Source organism: Neltuma alba, unplaced genomic scaffold (genome assembly GCF_004799145.2).
Source record: "Neltuma alba isolate B1F8T4 unplaced genomic scaffold, ASM479914v2 tig00012981_pilon, whole genome shotgun sequence".
NCBI lineage: Eukaryota > Viridiplantae > Streptophyta > Magnoliopsida > Fabales > Fabaceae > Neltuma > Neltuma alba.
Window position 1 is genome coordinate 40,292 of NW_021637338.1, and position 20,875 is coordinate 61,166.

At 35.2% G+C, this 20,875-nt stretch overlaps 2 protein-coding genes across 3 annotated transcripts; both read left to right on the top strand.

The window, feature by feature from the left end:
- Positions 1-10,483: 10,483 nt before the first annotated feature.
- Positions 10,484-14,436, top strand: LOC114733187 (uncharacterized). Of its 2 annotated transcripts, none has more exons than XM_028920594.1 (7): positions 10,484-10,703; positions 10,916-10,971; positions 11,115-11,181; positions 12,312-12,378; positions 12,567-13,198; positions 13,616-13,816; positions 14,096-14,436. In XM_028920594.1, the coding sequence occupies exons 1-7, from the start codon at positions 10,590-10,592 to the stop codon at positions 14,138-14,140; spliced, it is 1,182 nt and encodes a 393-aa protein (XP_028776427.1). In that variant the 5' UTR covers positions 10,484-10,589; the 3' UTR covers positions 14,141-14,436. The 2 variants fall into 2 exon arrangements, with proteins under 2 accessions (XP_028776427.1, XP_028776428.1); XM_028920595.1 differs by having other exon boundaries at positions 10,485-10,685.
- Positions 14,437-15,449: 1,013 nt separating this feature from the next.
- LOC114733174 (1,2-dihydroxy-3-keto-5-methylthiopentene dioxygenase 2-like) lies at positions 15,450-20,282 on the top strand. The gene is made up of 7 exons (XM_028920579.1): positions 15,450-15,548; positions 17,534-17,645; positions 17,731-17,825; positions 18,990-19,104; positions 19,192-19,316; positions 19,829-19,899; positions 19,977-20,282. Exons 1-7 carry the CDS (start codon positions 15,531-15,533, stop codon positions 20,041-20,043), a joined length of 603 nt encoding a protein of 200 aa, XP_028776412.1. The 5' UTR covers positions 15,450-15,530; the 3' UTR covers positions 20,044-20,282.
- The last annotated feature ends 593 nt before the right edge of the window (positions 20,283-20,875 follow it).

Below are 20,875 nucleotides of genomic sequence, written 5' to 3' on the forward strand. Positions count from 1 at the left end.
CGTTTAGACTAGTGTTTTTTTATGCTCGCGTAAAGAGGTTGATCTCGCGGGTTGGGTTATGTAGGCTTGAACTCAAAATACAAATGAAACACGTTTATTTCAATCCCTTGATTGATATATCACTTCATTTTTATGCTCAACCTATCACACCTCAAATTTAAATAAATAATAAATGCTTATAATAATTAAATTAAGATCCTTCATTCAAGGAATGCTCAATGAATTAAATTTTAACAAATTTTACTTAATTTTTAGTTTAATTTTTTAAGTTTTGATGTTATGCTAAATATTGAAAATTAGGTTGATTGTAGCATCTATATTGTTATGTTTTCTTTTTTTGGACCGAGTAGCATCTATATTCAATAAATACATGAACTAAAACCTTAATACATGTTTTGATAATTGCTGTTATATGTTACTCCCTCCGTTCCTTATTATAAGAGACAAATAACTGAAATACGTTAATAAAAAAAACAGTTAAAATTAGTTAAGAACAATTAATGTGTAAAAAGTATAATTTTTTTCCAAAAATGCCCTCATTAATAAGGAGAGAGAGTATGAGAGAGAACAATTAAATTATTCAAAGAAAGAGAAGTGGGAGGGAGAGAGAGTGTGAGTTGGAGATAATAAATATGGGTAAAATAGTAAATCAACACAAAAAAGTAGAGACAACTTGTAAGTGTCTCTTATATATAGGAACATGCCATAAGCATCAAATGTCTCTTATAATAAGGAACGGAGGGAGTATTACGTAAGGAATGGTGTGTCTAGATTAAGTAACTTTTTTAATTTGACTTTTGCAAACATGAATTAGAATAAAAGTCAATTAGTATACTGTGATTTATATTTACATTGATGCTTATAAAGAGAAGTTACTTTACCAAGTTGAAATTTATTTAGATGATTAATAGAAAAGTAAGTTTAAATATAAAATTACTAAAAAAAAAACGAACTTTATTAAATAATACATATTTACTTTGATAAAAAAAAAGAATAGTACATATTTACATCATATATTTATGAGGGAAAATTTTAAAAAAATGACTGTTGAATTTTAAAATTTTATATCAAGAATTACTTTAAAAATGTGTTGTCATTTGTTTTTTTTTTTGTAAAAAAAAAAAGAGGCCTTTGGCCAAAGCAAGAAAAGGTACAATTAACCCATACTAACTCTATCTGAGGAGATCACACCAAGATCAATATCCTCAACACACATAACCCCCCAACTATCCTTGCTTCGGATCTCAATCTTGTCTTTCTCAAGTTGGTGTTTCACTGCTTTTGGGACTTTGTCCCACACATGAACTCCAACTTCCAACTTCAACCTCGTCTTGGCCAAAATATCAGCACAACCGTTCAGAGTTCAATTAAACTTGCACAATTTAATAGTCCAGTTCTTATCAAGTAGAGACATGATGTGCTTTTATATGCCATTAGCAAAATCTCCTACCTCCTTCCCCTTTAATTTCCTGATTAAAAACTCAGAATCAGATTCAACAATAATCTTCCAATAGCCTTTTTGCCAAGCCAAATCCAACCCTTACAAAAGGCCCCAACTTTCAGTTTCAACTACTCTACAAATACCTAGATTTTGAGCAAAACCAGATATCCACTCTCCCTCTTCCCCTTGCAAAACTCCACCGCAACCTATAGAATCCAAATTGCCATTACAGGCTCCATCAACATTCAGCTTGACCCATCCGGATTCAGGGGCATCCACCATTTTAGCTTCTCCCCAGTGCAAGCCTTTAATCTGTCTATCAATCTTTTAGCTTCCACAATTTTAGAAGCAAAATACTAGATTTTTCGAGCTAAGTTATGACAAGATCCAGATATCCCAGAGAAGAGTCAAGGGTTTCGGTTCTTCCACAAATACCAGCAAGAAACTCCAAAATCGATACTCCAAGGTATATTTCTAACCTTCCTTTCTTCTTTCAAGTTCAAAAGCAACCAGTCATACATAGTCTTAAAGGAAACTAAAGTTTGAAAACAAATGTCAAATTCAAGATTCTTCTAGACCTTTATCGCAAAGCTACAGTCTCTCACAACATGAAAAGTAGTTTCTAAACAGCCACACATATCACAACCACCTGTTGCTCCCTATCTCTAATGTCGTAGAGCCTTTGTATGGAGACTGTCCTGAGCCACAAGCCAGAGAGGATAACGAATCCTCTCTAGTCCCTTCTATTTCCAAATAGCTTCCCATAACTTATCTTTCACACCCAAACGATCTCTTGTTATGCTCCTATACCCCTCTTTGACCGAATAAACCCTATTTCCACCTTTCCATAGTATCACATCACGTCCATTGTCAAAAGGAGGGAGGAAAGACCACAGCTTGTCCGTAGCCTCTATATTAATCAAATTTTGAAACTTTTCCCATTCCCATTCACCTTCATCACTGACAACATCAGAAACAGACCATGCCAAACACTTCTCTTCTATGCTTGTCACACAATGATTGATAAGCAGGGTATCCTTATCAAGCCATGCTTCAAGCCAGAAAGAAGTCTCTTTTCCTCCAACGATTCCTTTTCAAGAAAAATCATTTAGAATCTCTCAAACCACCCCCAAGTCCAGCCATAAAGGCGAGGCATTTTTTGGAACTGGAAGGATTGAAGAGAGCTCTTTTCCATTATTTTACTTAGCTTTTAGCACTTCTTCCCACAATCCACTTCCCCCATTCCTTAAGGTCCAAGCAAGTTTTAGCAAACAAGCTTGGTTCATAGCTTCTAACTTCAATAACCCCAAACCCCTACTACTCCTTAGCCTTTGTACCTTCTCCCATCCTACCAAATAAACTTTATGTTGATCCCCTTCATGGCCCCATATAAAATTCCTCTGAATTTTCTCTACTTCCTTAGAGATATTTTTAGGCAACAAAGTTATCATCATGGGTAAATAGGAATGGCTCCTATTACAAATTTAGCCAAAGTGACTCTTCTTGCCAAACTTAGACCATTCGCTTTCCACCCTGACAACCTTCTCTTTACCTTATCTACATAAATATGAAATTCTTGCTTCTTCCCCCATTATATGTTAAAGGAATACCTAAATAAGTGTCCAAATTCTCAGTGGCCGGAAACCTAGATCAATCACTCAACTTTTTCCTAGTCTAAGCAAAGACATTCTTAGAAAAAAAGAATAGCTGATTTGTTAGCATTTACCTTTTGCCCAGAAAGAGCACAAAAACGGTTCAAACAGTTCATAGTGACATCCATTTGCTTCTTTGTTGTGATCCCAAATAAGAGTTGATCGTCCGCAAACATGAGATGAGACACCTCTAGGCCATATTTACCAAACTTAGTTGATTTCCATTCCCCCTTCTACCTGGCTTCCTGGATGATGTGGGTCAGTTTCTCCATTGCCAACACAAAGATATAAGGAGACACAAGGTCCCCTTGTCTTATTCCCTTGGTCGGCCAAAATTCCTCTAATTTTTCACCATTCCAAATGATCTGCATCAAAATAGAGGAAATGCATTTCATAATCAGCCCTCGAAATTCCTCTTCCAACCCCGCTTCCAAGAGGATATCATTAATAAACTTCCAATACAATTTGTCATAGGCTTTTTCTAAATTGATCTTAATGGCAAAAAAGCCCTCCTTCCCCTTCATATTCTTTATCGAGTCTATCACTTCCTAGGCTACTATGATATTCTCTTGGATGTGCCTACTCGAAACAAAGCTGACCTGATTAGGAGCAACTACTTTCCCCAATATATACTTAAACCTCCTCACAATAATCTTAGTAACATATTTATAGGCCACATTACATAGACCAATTGGTCTCATTTGCTTTAAAGATTCAGGTCTATCCACTTTGGGAATCAGAACCAATAAAGTTCCATTCACCTCCTTCATATCTTCCTTCCCCAACTTCTGAACATATGAACATAACTCCCCTCCAACAATCTTCCACTCTTTCTGAAAGAAAATGGTAGGGAAACCTGTCTGCTCCAGGAGCTTTGAAAGCTCCAATGGAGAAAAGAGCTTTTCTAACATTATATGAAATCTTCCTATCCAAACCCTCCAGCTCTTCTTTAGATAAAGCTGGGAAAGAGATCTGAACATCATCATTATCAATAGGAATCAAACCACCCAATCTATCTTCACAGAATAAGGAAATATAGAAATCTCTAGCCATGTCCCGGAGCTTCCCTTGGTCTTCCACCCAATCCCCCTCCTCATTTTTTAGCATTGCTACTTTATTCCTCCTCCTTCTAGAGAGAGTACAAACATGATAGAATTTAGTATTTCTATCACCATCATTTATCCACTCACCCCTCGACTTTTGGTACCACTAGACCTTCTCTTGCAATAAGACCTTATCAAGCTCCTTCTGCAACTCGCATTCTAGGTTACATAGATGTCTACACGGCTTGTTAAAGTTGCTTATCGTTTTCTAGATACCGTCAATTCTTCTCAGAAGCTCCTTCTTTTTCTTTTAAATATTTAGAAATACATTCTGATTCCATAGTAGTAGATTCTCTTTAAGAGACACAAGTCTACGCGTTAAATTCCTTTCATCCATCCAAATACCCTTCACAAAATCTTCAAAATCACTATGAAGCATCCAAGCCGCTTCAAATCTAAAAGGTCTTCTCCCTTTGTTACCCCCATCTTCATTTAGGCAAAGCAAAAGAGGGCTATGATAAGAACAACCCAGCCTAGTGAGGTTTTTGACAACTGCATTATGAAACAACACCCTCCATCCAGTATTACATAGTCCCATATCCAACCTCTCAAACACCCTCTCATAGCCGGTTATGAGTCGCCCTTTCCAAGTAAACCTATTCCCCTAAGCCCCCATATCAATCAAATTGCAACTATTTATTCTTTCTTTGAAAATCTTACATTTGTAGTGGTTAATAGGAGCACCCCCCCTTTTTCTCTCCCATGTCTCGAATATCATTTAAATCACCAATAACCATCTAAGGTAAAATATTAACCGAAAAGCAAATTGCTTCATTTCTTCCCAAAACACCTTCTTATCTCTCTCACGGGCTGACATAAGCAATAGCCAGAACCCATTTCACCTCATTACTATTCTTGACCTTCAAATGGATATACTGAGAGTTTTCTTTTAATATAGAAAAATCGTAGACATCATCCTTCCAAGCAACCCACACACCTCTAGAAAATCCCACACCCAGAACGGCACACCAGTTCACATAGCCCACTTTACGAAAGATTTTACTTGCTTTGCTATAGTCAATTCTTGTTTCTAGCAACCCCAACAGAACAAGTCTTCTTTCTTGAATCAGGAATATAAGACATTTCTCAAATCTCTTACTGCCCGCTCCTCTGTAATTCCAGACAAGAAATTTGTGGTCACTATCCATACAAAGGAAAAGGAATAATTAGATCCCAACCAGAAATGAAAGCTAGTCAATGCTCATAATGGCCTCTGTCCAATTCTTATTATCCTCCTCAAACTCCCCCATACTACCTCCCCCTTGATCAGGAGGCTTTCCGGCAGAGCCTTTTCTGACATGAAGCAGCTCTTTTGTTATTTTAGGTGTTTCATACACCATATTCACATCCAATTCCCTTAAACATTCTCCCTCATTGTTCACTACTAATGTTCCCACATTGTGAACCTCCATACTTCTTTCCTTGACCTCCTTTAGTCTTCTCCTATCTTTATTAAGAAGCACCAAGTCTCCATTTTGTGCACTAGAAGCTTGAGCGGTAGAAAGTACATTGTTTTTATCTTCACATCTAGGCACATTCTTTTTCTTATACCATATTTTCTCATGATACTCCTGTATAGACTCCTTCCTTTCAACATCAACAGGCTTCCCATTATTCTCAGCATCTACCATATTTGGTAAGTTAGCAAAGTGAGACCTTGTCTTTCCTTTCCCCCATAAGACCTTTGATCACCCTTAAACCCACCCTGGAAGGATCTACAGAAACCTCTGGTATACTGCACCTTAGACCATTCCCTAAACACATAATCCTCTTTTATTCTATCCGCCCCTTGTGCTTCCTTTTCCTTATTCATATCTGCAGCCTTTTCTTTACACTCCTTCTTCGTGTGTCCATACATGCCATAGCAAAAACACAATAGGTGTAAACCTTCATAAACAATTGGTCTCTCCTTCCCATCAATGATATACAAAGGTAATAAAGCCTTCCTTAAATCAATCTGGACCCTAACTCTCGCATGTCCCCCTTTGGACAAAGTAGAAGCAGACATATCTACCTTAATAGCCCTGCCAATCTCATTAACCATGGCTTCAAGGATATCTTCATCATAATATCCCAAAGGTAGATTAGGAAATCTAACCCATATTAACACTTCCTCAACTGCCTCCATCTTAGGATCGAAATTAGGCCTCCATTCTCTCACAGTAAGATAGCAATCAAAAATCATCCAAGGGCCCCCTAACAATGCTAGTTCATAATCCTTAATTGCAGTAAAATTAACCACAAAAAAACCATAAGATAGGTCCACAATAGTCACCACCTCGGATTTAGTCCACATCTTTTGAATTCTCTGTTCCATTCTACTAAGACCCAAGCTCTTGCCCAACAATATAACAATGCGGGTAAGCTTGTATGGTTTTTTGATTTTGTACAGAGCAGCATCGGAGAAGATAAACTCAGGAACTAGAAATCTACCTCTCGAGTGCTTCAGGACCTTGATATGCGACTTCATCGGTCCAAAATCCAAATCCTCCTCATCTCCCCTTCCACAATCATTACCAGAGGCTCTCGAACCAATCCCCTTATCATTTCGCCGAAAGATCTCTGCCTCATCTCTTCATTGCCATCATCTGGAGAACTCGCTTTGATCTTCTTACTACTTCGTTGGAGTAGATCTGTCTCCTCCATCGTCTTCTTCCCTACATCCCTGAGCTTAGGGAAATCCGCCAGAGAGAGAGAGCCATTGTTTCGTTATATATCTCACTCTTAATATTTTTGGGCTTTTTAAAAAATCTCTTTATTGTCATTTGCTTTTTCAATGTAGTCATTTTCTTTATGAGTATAGTAACTAATAGTGATTTGGAATTTTAAAACTCAACAATCATTTTTTTGGAATTTTTCCTATTTATAATGTGATAATTGTTAGAGAATACTTAAAATTAAAATTATAAAAGTAAAAATGGTTATTATTGAGAATGATTAAAATGAAAATAATATATTTAAATTTTACGAACCATGGGGGAAAAGTCCTCCTATTGAAAATATAATGAGTGAGAAGGATCTAAATCATAGTATAAGTATTACATATATGTATATATATAAAATTTGCATTTAGTATATAAAAATTTATCAATTACTTCTTACCAATTAAATTTTTAATATAAATATGATATTAAATAATAAGGAATAATAGATTTATTTTTCTTAAAAAAATTTCATTATTCAACTGAAAAAAAAGAATGATTTCACTAATCTTAAAGACGAACTCAAGGAGCCAAGGGAAAAAAAAAACGAACTGAAGGGATAAAGCATGGACCTCACCTTTCTAGACTATGTAGAAGCTAGAAGCAACAAGATAGAGCCTTGGGAGAAAAAAGCTACTCTTAGAGTATAAGCCGATTTTCTGCCACAGCCTATCCAAACATATATTTCAAGTATGAGATCTTTTTTTGGCCAAAAAAAAAGTATGAGATTATTTTTTTTTCCAACTTTCTAGTATGAAATTACTTTTTTTCAACTTTCTAGTGAAAAAGTTAGTTTGGGAGTTACTAGTGTAATCCCAACCACAAACAATTCATTGAACCACGTCTGGTTTATTCATAGACTCATGGTTATAGAACCATTGCTAAAGTGGGGGGAAAAAACTTTAGGGTTTGTTTGGATTTTCTTTTTTCAAGTGCTTATAATCATTTTTATGTAAGTTGAGATAAAACTCTCTTTACATACTTACCTCATATTACATAAATTATGACTGAAAAACTGTTTTTAAAAACTTTTACTACTACTCAAAACACACCCTTAGTCATAGTTCTTGTATTTGATTGAATGCCTTGTTTGCTTAGTAATTTTGATTTTTTTGTGTACTTGCCTTGTGTTTAGAATATTTATTAGCTTAATCACTATTCTCATGGTTGATTTTATACTATTCAAATAATCAAATTATGCATGTCAAAAAATTAATTAAAATTGGCTAAAGATAACCATAAATACTTTCTTTGTTTCACAATATAACTTACTTAAACCAATTCATTAAAATCAAAAAATGATATTTAATTCATTAAATCTATCTCAAATTAGATTTTTTTTAAAAGAAAAATAAAAGGGGTTACATTTAGCTTAAGGAAGTGTTTGGATGGAAGTCAAACCATAATTTTAAAAGGTTTATGAAATTAATATATAAGATGAGTTTTATCTTAATTTACGTGAAAGTATTTTTAAAAATACTTTTAGGACTAACCAAATACCCCTAAATATTAATTGATTGCATGAATAAAATTACTAAATAAATATTAATTACTCTCCAAATATTTTAGAGCAAAAGCAATTTATATTGTGCAGGGAATATTTTGATTAGCTTTTCTTTTTTGGGCCAACGTTCTGTTTTGATTAGCTAGGTAATTAGGTTGACTATTACTAGCTGAGAAATTTGTCTCTTCCTATTTCTGATAGTTGACCAATTTGACTGGATATGCCTATTATCTTCTTCGGCTAATTCTTTGGCACCATTTTTGATGTTTAATAGAAAATTTAATTGATTAATTTAAAAAATTTCAAGAAGTTACTAAATTACTTAATTATAACATATGTTACATGATATTTCTAAAATATTTGTACGTATCATCAAATTATGTCAACTTATACATGGCACAAATTAGTTTTAAAAAAACAATAAATATAGTAATTTAATAACTTTCTCAGTCTTCTCAAATTAGCCAATCAAATCATATACTACCTTCGGTCCTAATTATAAGAGCCAGTTGACTAATTTGAGAAGATTAACGAAGTAAATTGAGTTAGTTATTTGTCCTAAATAGGTGTTGCCTTTCCTAAAATATCCTTACTAATCAAATGTATTGACTAAACTATCATTATTAGAAAGGCCACTTTGAAAAAAATTTATAAATATGAGAGACAAAGTGGATTAGAGTCTTATATTTAAGACCAAAATAAAAATCTAACAGGATCTTATATTAAGAACATGAGATAGTACTAAGGATCGGATGCGGTAGTACATGATGTTGAATGTTGACCAGTGAAATGCGTTCTATTCTTCTTTTCACCAACTTTGATAAATGGATTAATGTAAAATAAATCTGGTCAATATATAATTTAAGGTAAAATGAATCAAATAAAAATCTAATCCGGTTCCACATAAATGAACACAACCTTTTTTTTTTTGGGCAAAAAACAGAAAAGCAACGCTTAAATTGATATATTATTTGAACACAACATTAAAACTCAACAGAAATTAACTACTTAATAAAATTAATGTTGCAGAAAATTTTAGAGAAAAAGAATTTAAACTCTTTTTCTTAATATGGTATGAGATTTGAACCTTTAATTTTTATAATTGTTTCATGCACCACTCTTACCACCTCTTTAACTTCTTTTATAATTTGTCATCACTCCATAAATGGGTACATGAATCTAGCTTGAAGAATCCCTTTCTTGTTAGGTTGTTTTGTATCTAAGAAAATTAATGTACGCATCACATTATCCAAGACAAAAAAAAATAATTGCAAATACTCCATAATAACTAGACATAAATTTCACACATAATTTTGAACATTGTGAGGCGCTAAGACTATGTTTGGATGAAATTTTTTTTCCTAATATTCCTTTCCTCTTAATTTCCTTCCATTTAAACATAGGGTAAATGTAGACACCTATCTAGTAAGGATTCTAAATGTTACAAAGGAATTACATTAAAAAAGTGTTATGAAATCTAATTAATGAGACTGTTTATAGTTTACCCTGTTTAATATGAATGAGAGATTGTGAGACATTTCTCCACCAATAACTCTAGATGTTATTAGTATCAAAGGAGCAGTATTAAATATATTTTCTTTAATGAGAGATAAATGCTTATGTCTTATTTGCATGCTGAAAACAAACAAGTGACAACATGAGCTTATTACTAATTTTTTATTGAGTCATTGACTAGTTATAAAATTGTTTAATACTTCTCCGGTCCTTAATATAAGACCTAATTATTGAATTGGTTTTGATTTTAAATATAAGACTTATTTTTCATATTTATCAATTTTCTCTAAATTACTATTATAAATACTCCTTCAACAATAATCAAATAGAAGAGGGAGAAGGGGTATTAAGAAAGATGATTATAGCATTTTAGAAAAAACGTGTCACATTTTTTATAATTAACTAACTTACCTAACTTTTTTAATTTAATTAAATCAATTAAATGAGTTTTATATTAAAGATCAGAGGCTAATTATTATTTTTTTGAGCACGCATTGATTTTTTTAATAAACAGACAAGACATGGGAGAATTCAGCCTATAAATGTGTGATCGTCGGGATTTGGTTCCATGAAGGCTGAACGGTCCTAAGACTCTGTGTCCCGCCATCGAGGCTCGTGCTTCTCTGATTCTCTCCCAGCTTCTTCCTTCGCTTACTCTCACAAACTACTTCAATGACTACCTTCCTGCTCACTTCCTTCACTTCACCATCTCTATGTCTTCTTCTTCGTTCTCGTTCTTCTGTTCCATTCAGTCCCATCCATTTGCAGGTGCTTCATTTCCATCCTGTAATTTCTCATCAATTCTTGTATTTCTGCATGTTAAACCCTAATTTCATCCGTCATTTGGTGTCAAATGTTGAGTTGAGGCCTTAAATATGAGCAGAGCTTCTATAAGGAATCAATGGGTTAATCTTGTAATTTTCTGTTTTATGCTTAGCAATTTTTACTGGTAGCTTTTTCCTGATTCTGCTTGATGTGTTTTTTTTAATGAAATTTAGGCTTCAGTGATGCGAAATTGGAAGGTTGGAGCATTTTCCTTCAATGGAAGTGAGAGGTAATATTGCAGTTTGCAGGCTAAGTTAGCTAACTCGGGCCAACTTTTGGATGCGTTCATTTGTTTTTGTGTGGCTGATTTGAATTTTAGTGGGTTTTCGTGTATGATTCTCATATCAATATTAACTTTGGATCACAATACAGGAGAAATTTGGTCTCTGCATTGGATCAAGATGGTCTGACTGATATTCTTAGCACTGCAGATTACAAGGTAAGAATGGTGGTTATTTCAATTTTATTCACCCTTACTTTCATGTTGTTCTTGGCCTTAGATTAGATTTGGTTGTAGACTCGATGGTTTGTTTAGCAGTTCCATTTTGGATCTTCTCAGCGCAGGAGTCATAAGTTTTAGACTTGTAATTTCTCTTCACTATGACATGCAATTTGCATGGCATGGTCTAGAGGGTCTATGATCTACGTTCAGGTTTTGTGGAAAAGGAATGAGGAAAGAGATTGCATGATTAAATCTGGCGGGAAGAATTGTTCAGTACTTTAAAGATTGCATGATTTAATCTATATGCAGTTTCCTGATATGTATATTTGATTGAATCTGGTGTCATATAAACGTCCATGAAGGAAAAAGTGCACCAGTGGGTTATTTCTAGTATTGAATTGTTTTTTTTATAGTATTGAAGCTTTATTTTCTTATAAATGAACTTGGAGCATTCATTTCAATCACTACATATCACTCGTCAATGGGTTGATTAAATTGTATTTGAATGTATATGCTGTTACTTAAGTCCTATCAAATTACTAAACTCTTACTCTCTTTATTAGGAGATAGTCAAAGATAGGGCAGCTGTATGTGAATATTTGCTTCAAGAAGTCAATGCACAAATGCGACAACTGAATCTGTTTTACTGATTTTCATGTGATCCGCAGCTTATTTCAATTCACTATATGCCATTAGTCACTGAATATATTGTATAATATGCATATTACCTTACGCTGTTGAGTAGTGTTGTGGAAATTATTACTGTATGACATAAAGACACGGCTTCATGAAATATTAGACATTTTGAAATTCCAAACTGGCTTCATTTGGGCATTCAACAGATTAGATTTCATCAAGGGAGATTTTTTAAAGAGTGAAGGGGGAGCTTCTTTGGCATCTTTTTCTTTTCTTCTATGGTTATTGTTTTCCTAAGTAGAGCTTTTACTCTAACGAATTTCCAGTTCAAGTATAATATCTCTAGCAATGCTTTTTAGATGCTGCTATGTGTGGTTTCCTGATTCTTTTTTGTATGAAGCATAAACTTTTCCCTTTGGATGCTTCATCTACATTGCAAAATGTGCGTTTAATACTAAATAATATTAATCTATCTTGCGTATAATGCGCAGGCTAAGGAAGTTGAAGATAAGGCAGAGCTTGAATCTCTGCTGCAAAACGGTAGTTGTATAAAAGAAGGTGAGTGCTTTTTCCTTTTGATCCGAGTTAATATATATCCTACAGGTTATATGAAATACATTAGAGGTTTTTTAGGCCTGGGAAATATATTAGAGGTTGAAGGGCATTTCTGTACCTTGATTTGAATTTCTCTTGGTTACAAGTTATGTCATTAATCTCAAAATTGTTATATGGCTGATAAATTGTAGCATGGTCTCAATTTGCGAAGAGAGTCTCTGGTGAATGGGACGGATTTGGAGCTGACTTCTCTAATGAAGGGAAGGCTATTGAATTACCAGAATTGGTAGTCCCTGAAGCATTCCGCGAGTGGGAGGTTAAGTTATTTGACTGGCAAACTCAGTGTCCCACTCTTGCTGAATCAGAGGAGAACATTCTTATATACAAGAACATCCTGTTGCTTCCTACTGTTGGTTGTGAGGCTGATGCGGCCACAAGATTCAAGGTGGATGAAAGGCAAGTGGGAGGAGTAAACGGTGGGGTTAGTGCCTTTGCTTATCAATCAAGTGGATGTTATGTTGCTGTCTGGCAGAAGGAGGATAAACTATTGGAGCTGGAATACTGCTTGATCAATCCTCAAGACCCTGAGTCGCGAGTGAGGATCATTCAGTTTGTCCGTGTGTTGGATAACACAAACATGGTGCTACAGAGCATCAAAGTATTTTGTGAGCAATGGTATGGACCATTTAGGAATGGTGAACAACTAGGAGGTTGCGCCATCCGTGATTCTGCATTCGCTTCTACCGCTCCCATGACTGCCTCACAAGTTGCTGGTAATTGGCATGGGTCCAAAGCTGTTGCTACCATTGGCACCTCAAATACTGTGAGTGCAAGGGTCTTCGCTTCTGCTTTTATTTTTCCGTGCCCGGATTTTCCGCTTTTATTTCTGGAAAATCTCCATTTGCATCTAAAAGGCCCCCCCCCCAAAAAAAAAGGCCGTTTCATTCAACTGGCCAAGTTGTCAAGTGAATCAGGCTAAAAAGTTGTCAGGTGAAATCTCTGGCATGCTTATCTGACTCCTGTTGAAACTTAATTTCAATTAAGGAATTTGGGCAAGCAAAGCAACTCTAGACTATTTGAACGTAGAGGATGTAATGTGCAGTCGAAGACCTCTTGACTAGCTTTATGATAATGTCTATCACTTTTACTGTCATGTCAGAGACAATTTGACCCAAGCTTTAGCTGTTAAGGCTCGTTCCCAGCTTTATTGTGATCTCTTTCACTTTTCTTATAATTTTAGGGGATCTTTCATGAGCTTTCGGGTGACAACATTCTGAACTGTGTCAGAGATGGAAGCAACGAGATATTACTTCCTAAACAATTGTGGTGTTCATTTAAGCGAAGCAAGGATGGTGAAGCTCTTAGTGAAGTGGGATGGCTTCTAGATCATGGACAGGCAATCACATCAGCCTGCCTGTTTTCAAGCACTGCAAAAGCCAAGGCAAGTTTCAATATAAAGGATTTTAAATAATTTAAGCATACCAAAGTGGTTTAGGTGGCCCAATACCTATTTCTCTCAAGTAAAGCTTCAAATCTTGGAAACAGCCTTTTTTGATTCGGGGGCAGGGCTGCATGTATCTGGCCCTCCCTAGGTCCTACCTGGTGGGAGTATCGTGCATTGGGCTGCCATTTTTGTATTCATTATGCTCATTTAAATACACACATAAACACATCAACTTGCATGTTCTTTCTAACCATTTTCTTTCTGATCTTGCTGCAGGAAATATCAATAGCATTAGAAACAAAATGTTTGGAAGATGTATAGCGGTGGTGGAAATCCATTCAGTTCAGAGTTCAGATCCATACCTTGTTTACAGTGAAGCATTATTCTTCGTTCAGCAATAGATAAGGCTCAACCACAAATATGACCAATTTATCTGGCAAATATATCTTACCCTTAATTTCACATAGATTACAAAATGTATGCAAGGTTCATTTATCTTATCCATCGATGTTATCTTCCCATCCCTTCGGAACCCTGTTAAACTTGCACCCATGTAATAGAAATTTGCTGAATAATTAATAACATGAAAATATGCTGGAAATTGTTTAAGCTTTTAAGGTTTGTTTGGTGTAGTCTTTATGGGACACCCCCCCGGGGGGAGACGCGCACACAAAATAAGTTGTGATATGAAGTACTTTTTGAAAAATTTGATGAAAGTGTTTAAATAGCCTGAAAGTATCTGCAAAGGAGCATTTAGTACTTGAAAATTTTTTTTAATTCTTATATCTCCTAGAAGTTTTATTTCGCAGCAAAGTAGCAGATAACAACTAGAGTATTTTTACTGCAAAAATAAACTTACAGGGCATATAAAACCAAAAAAAAAAAAAAATTCTAGTGCTGTGTGTTCTTTTGTGAATGCTTTTGAGGTATTTAAGCATCATATCCTGTTTTTTATGTTTAAATGAACTCTTCAATGGAATTTATTATTGATAAACATTGACATTCCAATGGTCGGGCAAGTGGTTTTCTTTTGAGTGAAGATATTTGTTTTTGGAAGGCAAAGATCGCTTTTAAACTGTTGCTGTTGTGCGTCATGTTTTTATTGGATTAACTTTTTTGAACATTTATGCATCCGTGCATTTAGCGAGAGAATGATGTAAAACGATGTAAGTGATAATTTTTCTTATAACATCAATATTCCAATCAAGAAAGTCAAATGAAAATACGAACTTCGACTCCGAGACAATGGTTGACTTTAATTCCCAGAAGAAATAAACGAGGTTCAAGACGTGAACTGTCAAATTTCAACCTTCTCAGTGACACGTGTAGAATTCTCATTGGATGATGAAACTTGACTATTTTCCCCCTCTAGTCACACCCAAACGGTGCCGAAGAAGCCGTATCTGATACGAGTCCTCCAACCCAGGCAGTTCTCTTCTAACAAAAATCGTCGTCTCGATCTCGTTTGTGTTCTTTTAGAATTACGATTGTACCCTCCTTCAAATTGCCCCATCACCGGCCTGATTCTGCTAGCCTGGACCCTCTGTCAGTCACAAACCGAACGTCATCACGTTCCCACTTAATGGTATTTTGGTCAATTCGGCATTTCCGTCTTATATATATCTGTATATATCGCGGCACTGTGAAGCATTGCGTGGGATTTTGATCGCGAAAGATTGGAGAGAGACTCAATAGGATTACCCAAACCAGAATGGTTGTCACTGATAAGGTATTCTTGCTTTTGCTTGTTTGTTTCTTGGGAAAGTTAATTCTTTTTATTGAGAAATATTTTTCTCTGTTGAGCGTGCAATCGAATGTTTTCTCTTCGATTTTTGATAGGTATTGTCGATATCGGTGATAGCTTGCTGACCTTAGGTTAGGGAGAGCCCTATTCTAGCTGTTTTAAACTTTGATTAAGTAGGGATATGTGAGGTTTGATTACGAGAAGCATACTGAGAAACGCTTACCGTGCGTTCCTGGCGATTAACTGATATGTTTCCTGTGTTTTCTGGCTCATACTGCATATTTGGTTTTGGATAGAAAAAACTGTGAAAACTCGAGAGGACTATCTGTGCTTGGGTACTCTTAATATCTGTATTTGAAATGAGTTCTTCAAGATCAATTTTTCCATCTCAGATTTCATCCTCTGATCCTATTGAAGATCCCTGTCTAGAAATAGACCATAGCCTTTTCTTTTATTTCTGGCCGCGGTTGGATATTTGGAATATTAAAAGGGCATCAATGAATTTTGGGAACTCAAAAGTAGAACAACAGACACAAAATTGAGTTGAGAAAGACAACCCTTTCTCTCGTAGGAAATAAAGTCTAATAAGTCTATTAACTGTTGAGTTACAAATGTCCAAGCTTGATTACCCCCAACCTATCATCTTCCAACACCCTAGTGCAGAATCGGGGTTTTTGTTGAAAAGTACAAAGATCTAGAGTCAGGTCATGAGACTACCTAACTGAAATTTTTGCACATTCATTAGCTAAAAAACACAAATTTGTCGTTTCGTTCCCCAAATAAAATTACAGCTACAACCATTCTATATCTGTATACAACAACAACAAGCCTTATCCTATTAGGTGGGGTCGGCTACATGAATCACACGACGTCATCATGCTCTGTCAACAACTCAGTCTTTAGATATGTTATTGACCAGGAGGTCTTGTTCAATGACCTCATTAAGTTTTCTTCTCGGTCTTTCTCTGCCTTCTTTTATGGGACTCTGTATTGTCTAATTTATCCTCCTCACCGGGGCTTCCAATGGCCTTCTCTGCACATGTCCAAACCATCTTAAGTGATTTTCAATCATTTTCTCTTGGATAGGTGTCACACTGACTCTTGCTCTGATATTTTTATTTCGAATCCTGTCTTTTCTTGTATGGCTACACATCCATCTCAACATCCTCATTTCTGCTACCCCAACTTTGTGCTCTTGTTTTACTTTTATTGCCCAACATTCACTACCGTACAACATTCTATATCTGTATAATTTTAGTCATTTCTGTATGAAAAATTACAAGTCCCTCCTCATGCAGTTTTCAAGGGAAAAAGTTATAAAACATTCTCCGCCTGCATTTTTTAATGGTGAAATGGTAACAAGCTTATTTTGGATGGAAAAAAATGCTAAAACCTATCCTCGTTACCGTTGTTTATAATTCTAGGCCATCTTACTGTGATGGGATTTTTAGAAGAAAATTTGCTATTCGTCTCTTACAGCTATTTACAACTACTCAATATTCTGATTACATTTTAATGGTAATCTCTTGACTAGTTTGGTTGGATAAGAAAACTTATGCCTAAAGTTCATTTATAAGAAACTTTCACCTATTCTCTTAGTTGATGCAAATCTAGGACATGAAATGAACTATATCCTTATCCAACAACATCTTAAACATATTTACTTCGTCCGAAAATACAATTTTATACTTGTGCCCATTTTGTTCACAGAAAGGATGAGAATGAAATATAGTAGCATTGTCCATAATCATTTTTTTTGGGGGGTGGGGAGTATGAAACTTAATATCATCAAAGCCAGTTAACAGAATTTCTATTAATTCAGCGATTAGTTAATCATTTTTTTCCCCCAAAAAAGGAGTTGAAACTTCTTCACTTCCTGCTTGGGTTCAATTTTCTGGTTGGTATGGGTTTTCATCTTTCATGGTTGCTAAACACAAGAGGAACCATTTTTGAAATTTCATTTCTCACAGGATCCTCGAGAGGAAGTTATTCAAGCATGGTATATGGATGATAATGATGCAGATCAGAGATTGCCACATCACAAAGAACCCAAGGAGTTTGTATCCTTGGACCAGCTTGCCGGTAAGCATCTCTGGAGCACGTGTTTGTTTTATTTATCTGCTGATTGAGAGTTTTACACTCCCCCTAAATCACGTTAATGTTTCAGAACTTGGAGTTCTCAGCTGGCGGTTAGATGCTGATAATCATGAGACAGACCCAGAGCTGAAAAAGATTCGTGAAGATCGTGGTTACAGCTACCAGGTTTGCTATGCGTATTTCATTAATTAATGCTTGAATTATAGCAGTAAAGCCACAAAATATTGCTGTGGTTAAAGCACCAAAAGCAGAGAATTCCTTTTCCCTGTATTACTAACCGTATGCACTACATGATACGTGGAAAATGTCAAAAAAAAAAAATCCCTAAGAAAACAAACATTTCATTTCAGTTGACACCCTTGCATCTGGATACCCCTATTTATGCCATAAATAGAGGTGTGGATGGTTTTCCTACGAATATAAAATCCTCAGCGTCCTTTTCGGCAAATTCTCTGAGCACACCTTAATTCCATTATGACACTGTGTTTGGGAGGCCGTAGCATTTTATTCGTGGTTACAGCTACCAGGTTTGCTATGCGTATTTCATTAATTAATGCTTGAATTATAGCAGTAAAGCCACAAAATATTGCTGTGGTTAAAGCACCAAAAGCAGAGAATTCCTTTTCCCTGTATTACTAACCGTATGCACTACATGATACGTGGAAAATGTCAAAAAAAAAAATCCCTAAGAAAACAACATTTCATTTCAGTTGACACCCTTGCATCTGGATACCCCTATTTATGCCATAAATAGAGGTGTGGATGGTTTTCCTACGAATATAAAATCCTCAGCGTCCTTTTCGGCAAATTCTCTGAGCACACCTTAATTCCATTATGACACTGTGTTTGGGAGGCCGTAGCATTTTATTCGTGGTTACAGCTACCAGGTTTGCTATGCGTATTTCATTAATTAATGCTTGAATTATAGCAGTAAAGCCACAAAATATTGCTGTGGTTAAAGCACCAAAAGCAGAGAATTCCTTTTCCCTGTATTACTAACCGTATGCACTACATGATACGTGGAAAATGTCAAAAAAAAAAAAATCCCTAAGAAAACAAACATTTCATTTCAGTTGACACCCTTGCATCTGGATACCCCTATTTATGCCATAAATAGAGGTGTGGATGGTTTTCCTACGAATATAAAATCCTCAGCGTCCTTTTCGGCAAATTCTCTGAGCACACCTTAATTCCATTATGACACTGTGTTTGGGAGGCCGTAGCATTTTATTCTTTGGTTTATTTTGACCGTGAAAATGATCTGCTGCTGCTGATGCCAAATATCTTCTGTTTGATGATCATCTTTCTCTTTATTTTCACTTCCTGCAGGATGTCTGTGAGGTTTGCCCCGAAAAATTGCCTAATTATGAAGAGAAGATCAAAAGCTTTTTTGAGGAGCATCTCCACACTGACGAGGAGATTCGCTATTGCGTTGCTGGAAGTGGTATGTCCATATTGATGCTTGATTCTGACCTTTTAGTTCCCAAGGACCTATCTCATTCAGTTGCTAATTATTTACTCTATTCCTTAGGTTATTTTGATGTCAGGGATCGTAATGATGCTTGGATTCGTGTATGGGTAAAGAAAGGAGGGATGATTATCTTGCCTGCTGGGATTTATCATCGATTTACTCTGGATGAAAGCAACTATATCAAGGTATCGGTTTCATATGGACATAGTTTTACCAAATTTGCTTGTCATCAATATGATAATGTGTACCCCTTAACCCTTTTAGTTTATCCATCCTATCATGTGCGTTTGAGAATAATGTTCAGAGTAGCTTACTTATATACCCTGTGCCTTCTGGAAAACATTTCTATTGGTGTGGTATGGGGTCTTGTATATTAATAATTTTCAAGAAACAAATATCCGGTTGCTGAACTTTTTATGAGTTGGGTTCTTGTAGATATTTTTTGGAGAGAAAGTCCTAGCTTGAGGTTGTTTTTGTGTTTAGAGATCACTGTGGTACAACTTGTCTACCTTATACATGGTAAAACTATTCTTATCGTCCGAAAATACGCCAATTTTGTTCTTGCATAAAGCTTCATTAGTTCTCTCTGGTAATTTGTTTAGGCATCACACTGAAGTTTTAGATGACAAACACACATATTTCACTTTACATGTTCTTGTTTATGTTAAGTTTTTCTCACGTGATTGTAAATTTGCAGGCTCTTCGATTCTTTGTTGGTGAGCCGGTATGGACTCCATTTAATCGTCCACATGATCATCTTCCTGCAAGGTATGATTGCGTATGCCAGTCAAATGATGGGAAGTACAATCACATAGGAGACTTATATGTGATTTCAAAATTTGCAGGAAGGAATATATGAAGTCTTTCGTGGAAAGGGACGTGGCCAACCATGCTGTTGATGCTACGGCCTAAAGGTCTACGTCTGCTGTTAGTATAATCATTATAATTAATATTGGGTGTGAAAAAACCTGAGGTTTTGCTGTTAAAAATAAGGACTGAAAAAAATGTGAGCTCATTAAATAAAGATGCCTATTGTCTGTGTTTGAGCGACACTTGGGATGTGATATTATGTACATACCTGATTGATGCTGGTTATATTTTGCCGGTTACTGGATAATTTGGGAAGGTCCCTGTCGTTGTTCTGTTCCTGTTATCTTCATCTTGATCGTCAGCGTTCATGACCTAGGGCCGCTTTGGATTGGTGGTTTAAAAAAAAAAAAAAGGTAGTTTATGTTCAATTTAACGTTTAGAAAAGTTGGATTAGACAAAAATTAGTTCGGTAATGTGGTTTGTATTCGGATTAATTTTTATAAAAGTTAGTTTTTAGAGATGAAAGTTGTGTGGATTATGATTGAATAAGTAATTTTAGTTTATAAAATATTCAAAATGGGTATGTTTTTAATTAACTAATGAAAAATACGAATTTACAGAATATAGTAATTTTAAATTATTTTAATAGGAAGTTAAATTTAATGAATCAAATATATTTAAAAAAGAAATTATAGTTATGTGAACATTTTTAAACCAAATAATATTATATAATGAGATATATTCTACACAATTTATGTAAATAAAAAATAAAAAAATAATATTTAAAATTAAAAATATCATAAAAAGTTGTTAAAATTTTTTTCATTTAAGAGAACATAAAGTTATTTATAATAGGAAAAATTTCAAAAAAAGTCTCTCGAATATATGAAATCCCAGATTGGGTCCTGGAATTTCCAAAATGACAGAAAAGGTC

Bases quoted from the DNA above. Each gene is read 5' to 3' on its own strand.
- LOC114733174 (XM_028920579.1), top strand. The intron at 17,826-18,989 runs GTTTGCTATGCG...CACTTCCTGCAG, and splicing joins ATCGTGGTTACAGCTACCAG to GATGTCTGTGAGGTTTGCCC. The intron at 19,317-19,828 runs GTATCGGTTTCA...GTAAATTTGCAG, and splicing joins ATGAAAGCAACTATATCAAG to GCTCTTCGATTCTTTGTTGG.
- LOC114733187 (XM_028920594.1), top strand. From the start codon at position 10,590: ATGACTACCTTCCTGCTCACTTCCTTCACTTCACCATCTCTATGTCTT. The intron at 10,704-10,915 runs GTAATTTCTCAT...AATGAAATTTAG, and splicing joins AGGTGCTTCATTTCCATCCT to GCTTCAGTGATGCGAAATTG. The intron at 13,199-13,615 runs GTGAGTGCAAGG...TTATAATTTTAG, and splicing joins CCATTGGCACCTCAAATACT to GGGATCTTTCATGAGCTTTC.